Source organism: Cupressus sempervirens, chromosome 5 (assembly GCF_028749045.1).
Source record: "Cupressus sempervirens isolate cs-2001-9-10 chromosome 5, ASM2874904v1, whole genome shotgun sequence".
NCBI lineage: Eukaryota > Viridiplantae > Streptophyta > Pinopsida > Cupressales > Cupressaceae > Cupressus > Cupressus sempervirens.
Window position 1 is genome coordinate 1,005,493,471 of NC_143122.1, and position 15,384 is coordinate 1,005,508,854.

General features: G+C 35.2%; 1 protein-coding gene across 3 annotated transcripts in view; it reads right to left on the reverse strand.

Annotated features, from left to right (window-relative positions):
- LOC149559324 (chitin elicitor receptor kinase 1-like) overlaps positions 1 to 15,384 on the reverse strand; it is a 272,912-nt gene that overhangs the window by 176,144 nt on the left and 81,384 nt on the right. For all 3 annotated transcript variants that reach the window (XM_089833256.1, XM_089833255.1, XM_089833254.1), the window contains 2 exons: positions 9,464 to 9,557; positions 9,114 to 9,265 (listed from right to left, as the gene is read on the reverse strand). In XM_089833256.1, coding sequence (XP_089689382.1) covers positions 9,114 to 9,265; positions 9,464 to 9,557 — 246 coding nt within the window. The remainder of the gene's footprint in view (positions 1 to 9,113; positions 9,266 to 9,463; positions 9,558 to 15,384) is intronic.

A 15,384-nucleotide genomic window follows, 5' to 3' on the forward strand; every position in this document is an offset into this window, starting at 1 on the left:
ATGGCCCTCCTTACAATCCATACACCAAAATTCCCCTTTCACTGAGTCAAGGTTCTTTTTAAGATTTTTAATTTCCTTCATCATTCGTAACATATCCTTCTGCAATGCTCGAACTTTCTTACTTGATTCTTCGTCATTGCAGCTACTTTCGGAAGATGAATCGTCTGAGTCCGACGATTTGTGTTTCTTCTTTTTGCTCGTTTTGTACTCACTCTCCAGATCCATCGCCCGATTATACACATCAGTGTATGATGTTGGAGGTACACTTTTCATCTTTTTCTTTAGTGTCAGTCCTAGCCCTTTGACAAACCATCATTTCTTTAATCCATCCGCTGGTGGGCTCTCTATCTTTCCTGCCAACTCTTTCAACCTTCTTGCATACACATGAATCATTTCATTCTTTCCCTGCTTCATACCATATATTTTTCCCACAATTTCATTATCGTCCATTAGTAGTCGAAACTCTGCTATGAATTCATTCCTGACTTCTGTCCATGTAGTTAATTTCTATGGATTGACATCCGAAAAAAAATCAATCGCAACGCCCCATAGGGTGGCCAGGAACTGTCGGACCCAGTCATCCTGGTCCGTTACACCATTCGCCATCTATATGATTTCACATGTTTTGCAGTGTTTGATCAGATCTATCGTCCCATCACCATTGAATTTTAACAATTTTTCCTTTAGTCTTGTCATTGCTACTTTCTTTTGATTCTGTGGTACTTGTTGTGTACCCACATTGTTTAGAGAACCCGCATTGTTCTGAGTACCCACGTTGTTCTGAGTACCCGCGTTGTTCTGAGTACCCACGTTGTTTTGAGCACTTGCACTGTTCTACACAACCACATTGCTTCAGACAACCACCCTACTTCCGACAACCACATTACCTGGTGAGAAAAGATCTTCCTCAAGCGAAGTTGTTCAATTCTCTACTTGTATCCGTTCATCAAGTGTATCGGGAACAAAGAGTTCACTCCAAGCTCGTGCTCCTTCGGCACTTTGAGCTATGCGAGTTTCTTTCCTTCCGTTCGAATTCTCTACCCTCGGCATATACAAGTTAAAGAACTCCTCCCTTGTCTCTTCCACCAAATTCAATCACTGTCAAGTCTCTTATAGCAATTCCTCAGCACTCCTCGATCTGCTAGGTGAATGCACTCCCTCCGTCTGTCCTTCACCCCCTCGATGTCCATCGGTAATCTACTAAAGCTTCTGTCTACACTCTGCCTGTTGTGCTAAAATTAATACTTCTTGTGTTGTGTGTATCTCATCCGTATTTTTTTATCTTATTCCTATCTTTATTAAGCAGATCAGGCATTAATCTTCATAACACTTCCTTTGTTCTAGGTTCGACTGGCAACGGCACCAAATATTTACTGTACAACGTAAACGGATACTTATCGCATGTAGTACAGTAAGATATAACACAGAACAGATATTTTATTCATACACGCAATATGCACTCCAATGCTTACAATATAATCATGATGATTCCAAAGTCCCTTTCGGACGGTGTACATATACTTTCCCGAAGGGTGACTCAACCGTCACGTGCCCTTTTGGATACAATTCTACCCGTTGGCTACAATATAGAATTTACCTACAACAGATGTGTGAGATGACTCCTTGTATTATAGGTGTGCAAGATCTTGGGCCCTAGAAAGCAAGCATAGCATTTTTGCAATGATGCCCTAGGCAAGACAAAGGAGCATGGTTAGGGATCACAATGGTTATGGTAGCATTTGATGGGATTGAATGCATTGGTTACTTCAATCCAAGTGGATGTTGAGGAAGATATGAGTGTGAAGAAGCCCTATGCTGACGGAGAACTTATGATGATGAATTTTTCTGTGTGAACAAACCCTTGTGATTGCTGACAGACTAATGCAAAACCCTTGAATTTAGGCTTAAATCTAGCAACCCACTGTATGGACAGGTTGGGGAAGTGAGACCAAGAAAATTTGAAACGTCTTCCAAAAAGATGTCAAAATATGGAGTTTGTTTGCCACCTTGTTAAGCAAGTTTCTGAGTTATAAGCCAAAAAGGGAATTTTAAGGCCTAATTCCTTGTAGCCCTATAAGGCCCAGTTACAAGCAAATTCTTGAAATCAATAAGGATTTGAATGTATTTTGGGTTGATGAACATTGTAATGGACACAACGATCTCGAGACAAACCTTCCTCTCCATTCTTGATTGGTTTTGATCATATTTGATCTCTTGGTGTGGGTGAAGCAAGAAGGTATCCATGGAGCATGTTAGGGGTTGAGTGAATTTCACCACTGGTGTGGACAAGTTGAAGAGGTGGAGGATTGGGTATAGGATCCTCTTAATTTAGGGTTAGTAAAAACCCTAATAGGCTAGAGAAGTGGCCTGGTGAAGACCCTAAAAGAAGGTAGGGTTGAAGAGAAAGACTTGTCCTTACATCAAATGGCTAGTTTTTACCGGAAGTTTGTTAAGAATTTCAGTTCGGTTTGCAATCTTATGACAAAAACTATGAGAGGTTTACAAAAGGATTTCAAGTGCACACAAGGAGCCGATAAAAGTTTTGAATTACTAAAACAGAAAGTTACTGAACAAACCAGTGTTGGATTTACCTAATTTCATTAAGGTATTTCAAGTGAACTATGATGCAAGTGGAAATGCAATTGGAGCAAGTTTCTTGGATATTTCTGAAGGACACTTTGGAGGAAGATGAATACTGATTTGCAATTTAGTTCTACTTTTCATCCATTTACCAATAGACAAATAAAGGTTGTGAATGGAAGCTTTGGTTACTAAGATGTTTGGTTGGAGATAAACTTGGTAATTGGGATTTAGTTTTGGCACGTGCAAAGTTTGCATATAACAATTTGGCAAATAGGAGTAATGCTAAGATACCATTTCAGATTGTTACAACTATGAATCCTAAAGGATTGCAGAATTAAGGGATCTTAGTCATGAGAAGAAAAGGAGTGCTAAAGCAAAAGGATATGCAGTTCTTATGAAGTCATTGCATGAGGAGGTTAAACATCATTTGGAGAATAGTACTCAAAGGTATAAGAAGAAGGTTGATAAGACTAGGTGATATAAGGATTTTTCAGTAGGAGATAAGGTTATGGTGCATTTGAAGAAAGGGAGGTTTCTAGTTGGAACTTATAGCAAGTTGAAGATATCAAGGTTTGGGCCTTGTATAATCTTGAGAAATTTTGATTCTAAAAATGCTTTTGTAGTTGAATTGACTAAGGATATGGATATATCACCCATATTCAATGTTGTGCATTGTTTGAGTATCATGAGACTGATTTGAGTTCATAAGATGGTTCAAATATACAACAGCAATATCCGTCATTGTTTGTGTTTCCATTTCCTCCCGACATGGATGCTTCTTGTGTCAGGAGCACTTGTTGATGCCCTCTTGTTTTCATATTGAACAGGCATTCCTTTGTGGAATGTTCCATGATTTGGCAAATGTCACAGAATTGATTCTTTGGACAGGATCCCTTAGTGTGACCTTCCGTCTTGCATTTTGTGCACCATAGCTCATTTTCTTTAGTCTGGTTGTTTCCTTTCTGCATATTCTTGGATTCTTTCATCATCCTAATCATATCCTTCTAGAGAGCATGGACCTTCTTACTACCCTTTTCATCACCACTGCTATCTTCAGAAGAGGATTCATCCGAGTCGGATGATCTGCTTTTCTTTTTCTGTTCACTTTCTAAGTCGATCGCTCGATTGTATGCTTCTGTGTACGACAATGGCGATACAATCTTCATTTTCCTTTTTAACTCCGAGCGTAGTCCTTCTATGAACCATCTCTTTTTCAACCCGTCTGTTGGCTTAATTTCCATCTTATTTACTAATTCTTTTAACTTTCTAGCATATACACGGACAGTTTCATTTTTCCCTTGTTCTGTGGTGTAGATTTCTGCTGCTATCTCATTGTCGTCTGGTAGCAATTAAAACTCTATAATAAATTCCTTCTTTATGTTTTCCCATGTTAGCTTTGTCGGATCGATGTTAGAAAACCAATCGATTGCTACACCTCGTAAGGTGGCTAAAAATAGCATTACCCATTCGTCCTGGTCATTTTCTCCATTCGCTATCCAAATCGTCTCGCAAGTTTTGCAGTGTCTGATCGGGTCAACCGTGCCATCCCTGTCGAGCTTTGGTAACTTTTCCTTTGGACTGGCCATCAGTACCCTTTCTTTCTTTTATTTTGCGCTGTTGTCTATACTCATGTTGTTCTGTACTTTTGTGCCACTCTAAACACCCCTGTTACAAACAACGTTCTCAAGTGGCATGAAGGCTTCCTCAAGGACTTGGTTGTTTCGACCAAACTATATTTGCTCGTCAGGTGTATCAGGGACGAAGAGTTCACCCCACACTCGAGTTCCTTCGACACTCTGAGCCGCACTGGTCCTTTCCCTTCCATCCAGATTCCCCCTCGGTGTATACCAGTTTGCCAATTCTTCCTTTGTTCCTTTGATCACCCTTCATGTTTCTCGGACTACTTCTATCAACCTTTCCCTTGATCGACTTGGCGACTACACTCCGTTTGTCAGTGCTCCCATGGTACCATGGTCACCTCCTGTGCCACCACTACCGTACCCTTCAGTGAGTTGTTGGAGTCTATGCCCCCGGTTGCTTTGTTGTGTGTGGTTTAATAATTCCCGTGCCACCCTTATGCCGTCATCTTCTGGATTCTTATTTCTATCTTTATTCAATGTGTTCGGCATTCATAGCACCCAATCCTTATAGGCAACGGCACCAATTATCTACCATATAGGGTAAACAGTTTATTAATGCATTCAAACAATAAACAAGAACATGTAACACAGAACTATTCCTTTTATTATTTGCATGTATTTAGAAGATACTACAATATTCGATATGATTCATTACAATGATGATTACAAAATCCATTCCGGATGGTGTACATATACCTTTCCAAAGGGGTGACTCAATCGGCACACGCCCATTTGGATATTATTCTACCCGTCGGCTACAATATAGATTTTGCAGATAACAGATGGATGAAATAGAGAGATTATATGGAGTATTTGGTGAATTGGAAGGACAGAACAGTTGAAGATAATTCATGGATTTCTCAAGCTGAATTGGATCAGTTTGATTCTTCTTAAATTGCAAAGTGAGAGACTCATTTTCTTAATAACCTTGGGTGTTTGATGCAGAAGCATCTTGGGTTCAGAATTGTCTTCCATCAACCAAAAAATATAATGTTGCCAAGTCGTTCAGTTTGCCAAATTTGTACAGTCTGTGTGATTGATTTTGTGATCATTCATTTGTTCAAGATAGCATCTACAATGATCAAATTATAATCAAAACCTATCTTGGATCATGTTCCTAGGTTCACAGCTCATTGGATCATTGTTGCTCAAGATTTGTTCTCTCTCAAGTAGAGTGTTCTTGCCTATTCTTGGACCCATTGGCGAAATTTAATCTTGTGATGGAAATCTACAGCTTGCAAAGCTTGGTGGAACATACCTCTATGTTCTTGGATCATGTGGGACCTAAATATTGGTTAGTTGGTTCTCAAACAGTTTTAAGTGGTTTGTTCCTTGTTGTTTGGAACCTGACCTATGCGTTGTATTAGGTTTCATGTTCGTGGGGAATGGAATCTATTCTTAGGCTGATGAACATGTCGTGGTGCCTATATATTGTAATGCAATGTAACATTGTAGAGGAAAGGATAGATATCATTAGAATTGGATTAAGGTCTCTGACAGAAGATAGAAAACAAGCATACCTGTTATAGTCTGGCATGTGTGAAGGCATGTATGTTGCCAACTGATTCTAATTTGATTTCCAGTTATATGAAAGTGGATCTGGCATTGTTAACTAAATCTCTTGTTGATTTCTGTTGTGATTACTCTTGCTGCACGCTTGGACAGATCTCTTTGAGGTCCCTCCATCCATGACAGCATCAATTACTACTTGGGCTTGACATGCGACTGTTGGAGAATTTTGTGTGGGGGCATAGAGACTCCAATTGCAATTTTGACGACTTTTTAGTTGTGTAGTTCTACTATATGCAACTGTACCACTTGGAGGATTTAAATTTGCATTTTGAAGGCTTTGTTGAATCATTCTTGGGCACTATATATATGTTGGTGAAGATATGTTAACACAGAAGCAGATTTTGGGTATTCAGATCATACCCATTTCTCATGCTCATTTGAGCTTAGGATTGGATGCTGCAACAGTTGTGAGCATCCAATATTATGTATTGAAGACTTTACTTGGTCCACAGTGTTTTTTGTATCAGATTTGTAATGCCTGAAACAAGTTCTATGAAGTTTAAATGAACTTTGTGTGTTATCAGCATTTGATCTTGTATTTTGTTATGTATCATTTCCTATATTGAATTTTATCTGAAATTTTGACTTTACTACGTATGCAATGTTTTTTGTGTCAGATTTGTAATGCTTGAAACAAGTTCTATGAAGTTTGAATGAACTTTGTGCATTATCAGCATTTGATCTTGTATTTTGTTATGTATTGTTTCCTAGATGGAATGCCATCTGAAATTTTCAATTAGCAAACACAGAAAAAACATACTAGACTGCCTATTATATTGGTATCAAAGCAATGTATCCTGTCATCCACGAGGGTACAAAATCAGGGGACAGTGACACCTTTGACTAGGGTGTGCAACCATTGACTCACCATTATGATAAATGAAGAAATAGGGCATTGTTAAATATACAGTTACAAGAACAGGTGGGTCCAGAAGAAAATAAAGATACAAGTGAATGGAACGCACATAATACAGGTGAATAGGATGCAAGTATATGAGAGATGCTTTGGTACAAGGGCAGCAACAGGCTGAATAGAGAGCCCAAGAACAAAATCAGCAAATGGACTTGATGCAAATGATGGCCATGCAAAGTATTAATGTTAATGCAAATAATGGTATTGGAAACAATGGAGGGAGTGATGGTGGAAATAATGGACAGAAGGTGGCAATGGCAGACAAAACATTGATGATAATTTCGGATATGTATGCAGCCTGCAAGAACAGTGAGCTCGAGACCACTTATAACCACCTTCCCAGTGATCTCCCAATCAAAATAGAATTTAACAATAAAGAAGAATTAAATAATAAAATTCTTAATAATATTAAAATATAAACTAACAATTAATAATGAACGATAATAATATAATTTTAAAAATGAATAAATAACAAATACCAACTAAAATATAAATAAACATTTTCTAATCGTAAAAAAATGCATTAATGTTTGATACTATTTTATACTTTAATGTCTACAATCATGCCTTGGGCTCTCTGTAATCATGTCATGACCTGTTTTGTTATAGTGAGGCAGATGTGATTAATATATCAGATACTGATCATCGTGGGAAGGGAAATAATTAGGTTTGACACCAATTCATCATTTCTACTTTCTTTCTATTACCATGATTACTCTTCCCTCGAAGTGCCACAAGCCAATTCCACTCATTCTTAGTAAAGAGATGTCAAGTTTGAGCATGGGTACAGTATTGGTGACTTTGTATTCATAATCATGAATGCTAACAGAGGAAACATGGGTTCTATGAAGACATTAGCAGGAGAAATCACCTGTGCAAATTGCATAATATAAATATTTTGAGATTATACACATGCATTTAGACAGCAATCAAACAGGTGGGGATTATTATCAAGTAATCATTATAAAAAACAATGTCATTTAAATACCACAAGCTGACTTGCGTATAACTAATAATTAATCTCCAAAGAAGGGTGCGATGATTAAGTAGGAAGAGGTAGGTCTGTTTCAAAGGAGATATAGAAACGGATACTAAAGCATGATTGAAAAGGGCATCATCGAATACTATCTCTGCTTATTGGAGTTCTGTAATCATATCAACATGCTAAATCTGAATAAGTAATCAGATAGTCTGTGAGTACTAGCAAATAAATCATTAAATCAACACTAGGTTCATACCATTTAGCTGAAGTCACTTTTGTTTCAACTCATTTACAGACCTTGTATAGGCGCTTGCTATTGTTAACATTGTTGGGATTATGTCAGTAAGTCACTGATATCATGGTGATGGGTTTTCTAATTTTTTGTCCTAAAAAAAAATTTGCGATTGCTTTTAATAATTTTGTCCTCAATAAATATATTGTGGGTTTTCATATTTTTTTCCTTAAAACATTCTAGGAGGGTTTTATAAATTTTGTAAATGAAAAGTTATTGTGGGTTTTGTGCAATTTTTGGCTCAAAGGTCGGTTTTGTACTAGGTTTTACCATTTTCCCGAAAACATGAAGTTTTGTATTTTGATCCATATCTCATATTTTGTGTTGGGTTTTGATCGATATTCATCCTCAAAGATAGCATCTGGTTTTGATTAATTATACTCCTCAAATATCATAGAATGATTGGAATTAGTGGTTTCAGGGATTCTTTATCTTTTCCAAAAATATCATTGCATAGTTTCATCAATTTTATCCACAAATAGTTGTTTCTTGCAATTGTTTTGGATTGTACCAAAATTTGCTAGGGCAAAAGTCTGCACAAGGGTTTGTCAATTTTCTTCTCAAGATTATGGTTTTAGTTTCATCTCAGTGTTTGGCTACAATAAGGGATGCCTTTGTTACGTAACATCAAGTTAAATAGATCCTAGTCATCTTGGTCATTTCCAGAAATTTTACAGATTCAGGAAGGGTCTCAACACAAGGCTCATGTGGCAGATTGTTCTGATGAGAAGGGGGCAGCCTTCTATGCATTTGTGACCAAAAAATCTGTAGATGGCTTATGTAGGGTAGTTAGAACGATGATCATTAAGGGAGGATACTAAATATTATAATGGTCATCTTGGTTTTAGTTGTTTAGGTAGTTTCTATTTTGTTTAGTTCGCTTCTATTTTAAAATATCCTTGTTTGTAAATTCTCTATTAAGGAGATCAAATCTCCTTTGTTTAATATATCAAACTGTCAAGTTTTATAATTTTTTCATGTGATGTTATCCCATGTCTGTTTCTTTATCTACTTGCTCCTACTTTCTATATATGTATATGTGCATGTATGCAAGTGTGAGTGTGTGTGTGTGTGTGTGTGTGATGAATGCAAAATTAGGTATTTAAAAATTTAATGTAACCGAGTACTTACCTTTGCACGGTACTGCTTATCTACAAGAATATTGGTTGTCTTCACATCACGGTGAATATACGTAGGCTTTGTGTGCTCATGAATATACTCTAATCCTCTTGCAGCATCAAGAGCTATTTGAACTCTTACAGGCCATGATAATGTTGGAAATCCTAAATTTGGTTACATTGACAATGACATAGATTCATATGCATGGACTTGATTAGAAGCGTAAGACAAAAATGTTAAACAATAGTTACAAAACTGCAGCCAAACATTTCAAAATGTACAGTTTTTGAAAAATTATCCTCAATATTATTAACTTTAAAGATAACTAATTAATTCGTAATGAAGACTGAAATATATCTCACCTGAGCCATGAAGATGTTGACTTAGTGTCCCCCTCTCGACAAACTCGTAGATGAGAAAAAGTGAATCTCTAGTGCAAAACCCAATTAACTGCACCTGTACATGGTATGACAAATTTAAAACATTCACTAATTACACACCATGCTTGTCTAGTTAGATTCATACCAATAATGATAAAAACTCATTTTCTAATTAAAGTTGAGACAAATGTAGAAGAATGGATACAGAAAGAATTGAAATGATCAACAAAGGCATTTTTAGGAAAAAGTTTATCAAGTTCTTGAATCAAAGGGTGCACAGGCTTTGTTGACTTAATTTGAATGATCATGTTTAACATAATTTTGATCTCAATTGTACTTCAAGTTATGTGAAGTTTTCTCTCCAAAAATAGATGCTAATCAAGATAGTTTTTTGAATAAGCACAACAAACTGTTAATGTTTTAGCATCAGTAGAAGTAAATGATACTTATCTGATATACTAATCTGTGTTTTTCAGATAAATTGTTATTGTTGATTCTTATATATATATATATGTGTGTGTGTGTGTGTGTAATATAATATGTATTATATATTATGCATTATATATTATTATATAATAATATAATAATATTATATTATATTACATATATAGTTAATATATTAATATTATATATATGTTAAAGATGAGTTATGCATATAGTTATAGTGATTAACTATAGAGACATGTCTCCTCCTATCATATTATACATATATGAGATCCAAATTTGCATTCGGAAATCATCAATTACAATGGCAATGTGAGTACATTTGCAGAAACGATCTTAGTTAGTTTCAACATGGTATCAGAGGTAGACTACAAATGGAAGAAAGCAAGAGATTATATAGAAATACATATCTTTAGAAGTGGATCAAAACAAATGTCCAAGTTGCAGGGATCAGCAGTGATGGGAATAGAGGAGCGCTACCACTCAGACTGTGGAAGAGTGACAGAAATATTTGTGGAATAATCGTATCAATATTTAGATGGATTGTCGCAAGAATCAGAGAGGACAACACCTTAGTAGAGAACGTAAACTAAGGAATGATATATTCTTGAGGCCATAACTTTGTACAGAGGGACAGTTGGCACCATCGCGTGGATTGATAGGATTTAGTGACAATGGTTTATGCGCTTATAAGTACTAAGTATCTCTTGAGGACATAGGACATTAGAGAATATAAGCAGTCTGATAATAAGGCAATTACTAACCCATTAGTATGTGGCAAGAAAGATAGATAAAATTTCCAAATATCTAAGTTCAAACAAACCATGTGCTGTCACTATAATGGAATGCAATATACATACAACAACGATTCTAAAAGTTTGATGGAAGTTAATATTAAGATCAAATTCATGTTGTGGACTATGGAGAATAAATATATATATTTGAACAAAATATATGCCAACTCATTGGAAGTTTCAAATATATTTCAAATAAAAGACACGATGCTGTCAGAAGTTTCCTTGCAGTAACAAAGACAGTTTTAGAGAACTTCAGTCAACGTCTGCCAGCGGTGTATTTGTCCAGTATGAAGTGCACAGATACAAAGACCCATGTATACAAATACTAAGGGACAATTTAAGATCACTCCTTTACATACTCTGCACTGTGAGAAGTACAGTTGGACATAGAGGGGCCACCATAACATGGACTTATGTATACAACACTTCAACAAAGGTTATGAATCAAAGAAATTTGTATTCTAAGGTTTATATCATCAATGGAGATGACCCTGTTGGATAGAACATATACAAAGAAGGAAAATAACTCGTTGGATGTTATGAATCTGAGAAGGAAGATTACAGAGTTACATTTCTGCTCAACTTATACAAATACAACATCAATCTAACTGGAGGAATGGGCAACACCAAATAAAGGAAGGTTAGAAGAACATTCAACACAACAATCTTGGTGGACTTGTGCAAACACTCAGGCACAAATAATATCAAATAAAACTCAGCAAAATATATCATCTCCTCAGCAAACAGATTAAAGACAACAGGAAAATCAAGTCATTGGAGGAACTCATCAGAATAAATGTTGCAATGGAAAAAGCCAAGGTAAATCAAATTGGCAGAAGAGAACAAAATAGCAGTTTGAATAAATAGAGGATGACCATAGATATTGAAGAAGGTGTAAGCAGACTACAAGTCATCAAAGGAGATAAATCAACGTTGAAAATTTACATTCAAGTTCTGGTTTACTATCACAAATGTTGAAGCTTAAGGAGGATACACCAAAGCATTATATTAATTTATTCACCATCGGACACTTATGAGATACTCTCCACTCAAATATCCTGTATTGAAACAGTTGTTATATAGAAGCACATCATGCTAGAACAGATTAGCACAGATTTTTTTTTTGTGAGAGACGAATGTGGGGTATCCAAGGCTAGTGACATCGAATCTAGGGAAGACCAAAGAGAGTGGAATGAATGTGAATGATCCCATAATGGAGAAACAAAAACAAAATCTAATGTGGGTACATTGAACAAATAGTTAGAAAACTCAGTCAATATATGTATGAAGACCGACGAAATCCATCCGACCATATCAAACGGCTCAGGTTATACCACAGGCTTGGAGTCCCAAACACAGGCTGCCCATAATTCAGTGCCTTAAGACGCACATAACTCATGTAGAGATCAACATTGTTTAGGAAAGACAACGATGGATATAATAGAGACACTCACTATTATTCATACTACTATGGTTCGACTTAAATATATAGTCAAGAGTGTAAAAGGCATCATACGCAGATAATGTCATTACATATCTTTGTTGAGGGTAAGAGATGATAGTCTCCCAATCTAGCAGGATATGACTCAATACGAAGAATGGATATATTTAATCGCTGCTCTCCCCAGCTTCAAGAGATCTCCAGAGGAAAATAATAAGATACACTCCCATTGACCATGGGTAACGAGAACAGGTAAATACCAATCAGTTTAGGTGCCATATAACGATGCCTAAATAGGTAGGAAAGGTAAGACAAGTTTTAAGTTGATATTATGGAATCACTAAATAAGAATTTATTATTTAGGTATAGTGACGTCATTGGTAAGGTATGTATAAAGGTATGTTTTTAGGCATTTTATTATATATTATATATTTGTTACTATACCTTATGAGATGCTATAGTTGAAAATATATGTTTGATAATATATAATATATTATGTATATAATATTTTGGAACATGATATATATATATATATACACATTCATTCAAAATGATATTTGATAATTTGATAAAATGTTTGCTTAATTATATGACAACATAAAAGGTAAAAATCAAGTGTAGTTGTATGATTAATTTTAATTTTATATAAATGATGAATTAATATAATTATACATGTGTTTATCTTAATTACATAATGCATGGATCCAAAGGCTCCTTTCTTTTCCATCTTTTCTTTATTAATAGCCGATTGTGTTCCTACCATTGAAGGGGAAGCCACATCACTTATGGAAGTAAGGTACATGCGTATAAAAGGTGAGTATATTATATTTCAATTGATTATTTATACTACAAAAGGAATAGTGTGAATATATCAAATAAAATATTCAATAAATTTTGAATAAGAAATTAACATGTTAAAAATATAGATTAAAATATATATTGGATTTATTATCCTTAAGTATTTTGTTCATCTAATCTTTGTAATATCTCGCTTAATTTTTTTTCTATACGAGCATTTGCCTTGATCTTTTCCTCCGAGAATGTTCTTGTAGGAAAAGGAGGATTAATATTAGATTCAGAGTAAGTCAGAACACTTTGTTAAAGGGAAGCTTATTTTAGAAGCTTAGAAGGTTTATGTTCAAAAGGATTCTGACACATTCGTCAGAGGGAGCGAATAGAGGATATGATTTCATCAACCATCAATGCTATCGATCATTTGATTCAAAGGGAGTAAACTATGTTGTGGAATCTTCAGTGGTCGATAAATTGTATTTCATGCAAATGGGCCTACCCCTCTTGGACAAGTTTGTGTTCGCTTATACTATTAAGCTTAAGGTTTGGAGCTTCTATGGATGGAAAGTGCAAGTTGGAACTTAGAAAGAAGTATTCAAATCTGATGTGATGCGAAAGTGTTCAATGATATACGAGTGGTAACTTTACATTGTGGGGGAAACAATAGGCAATGTTTCATTCCCACTTGAACCAGCCTTAGAAAAGGAGATATTCTTACAGCAAAAGAAGGTTGGTACTTCAAATATGCTACCAAATATTGTGCAGACTAAATCTAATGATAGTAGTTCCAAAGACCCTAATGATCAAGATGGATAAGGTGTGGCTCTTGATGCAAGTATCTTTGACGATTGAGATTAGGAGATTCTTCTACATTAAGAGGGAGTATGGTCCTTCTTCGATTTCTTCGAAGGCTATACTGCAGCTTAGATGATTGATAATCAAAGGGAGTTTAGAAATCCATGTGGGTGACTGCATGATGTTGATGGGCCTACTCCTACATATATCATGAGGGAGTGATGAGTTTGATAGGCATCCTTGGGAAAAAGAGAGTTTCTAAGGAAGTAACAAGAGGACCTGACTTCCCAGGATCGATGTTCAGAGGGAGAAATTTTTGAGATGCAATCCTTTGTGGATGATATCATCTCTATGAGGAGAAGTTCTAAAGAGAAAAACTTGGTATGACTTGTAATATTGAATATTGAATTAAAAAATTTCAATTCATGTGAGTTTATGCTTCTATTGTTGGTTAGTAGCATCATATATGTAATGAAAGGTGATGATCTTTCATGGACATATTTATTCAGAAGGTAATTATTTACAAGGTGATGATCTTGTAAATAATAGACCTGTTATCATGGACATCTCTAGACATTGCTTAAGTGCAAGTAGAGATCATGAGTAACAAATTATCATGGACATCTCTAGACATTGCTTAAGTGCAAGTAGAGATCATGAGTAACAATTTATCATGGACATCTTAAGACATTGCTTAAGTACAAGTAGAGATCATGAGTAACAGATTTTTCATGGACATCTCTAGACATTGCTTAAGTGCAACTAGAGATCATGAAAAACTATGGACATCTCTAAGCATTGCTTAAGTGCAAGTAGAGATCACGGGAAATATTTTTTATGATACCATTTCAGATGACTAGAGAATATAATGTACACTGTGATAGTATTCATAACATGGTGATAACATGATGATTTTTGTTATTTGACTTTTATTGATTTATTGTAGTATGCTAATGGTGTATTACTTCTCCCTTGCTAAAGAGGGAGTGTTAATGTTTTAGCATTAGTAGAAGTAAATGATGCTTATCTGATATACTAATCTGTGTTTTTCAGATAAATTGTTATTGCTGATTCTTATATATATAATATATATTATATATGTAATATAATATATATTATATATTATGCATTATATATCTTATATATATAATATTATATATGTAATATAATATGTATTATATATTATGCATTATATATTATTATATAATAATATAATATTATATTTTATGTGTGTGTGTGTGTGTAAGATCAGTTATACATAGAGTTATAGTGATTAACTGTAGAGACATGTCTCCTCCTATCATATTATACATATATGAGATCCAAATCTGCATTTGGAAATCATCAATTACAATGGCAATGCGAGTACATTTGCAGAAACGATCTTAGTTACATTCAACACAAATAAAACAAATGATATCCTAAAAGTCATAGAGAGAGGTATGGTGGAAAATGATTAACAAGGGCTCTAACCACTTATAACATAAGATAAATTTATTAGTGTACAATAGAAGACTACAAAGGGTCAAAGGTACTGCAAAGTACAACAGGGGGCCAGCCCACAAAAAGGAAACCAAACAGTCTCCAAAGATGAAAACAACAACAGCAGAAACAAAAGCATAAGGAAAGAGCCA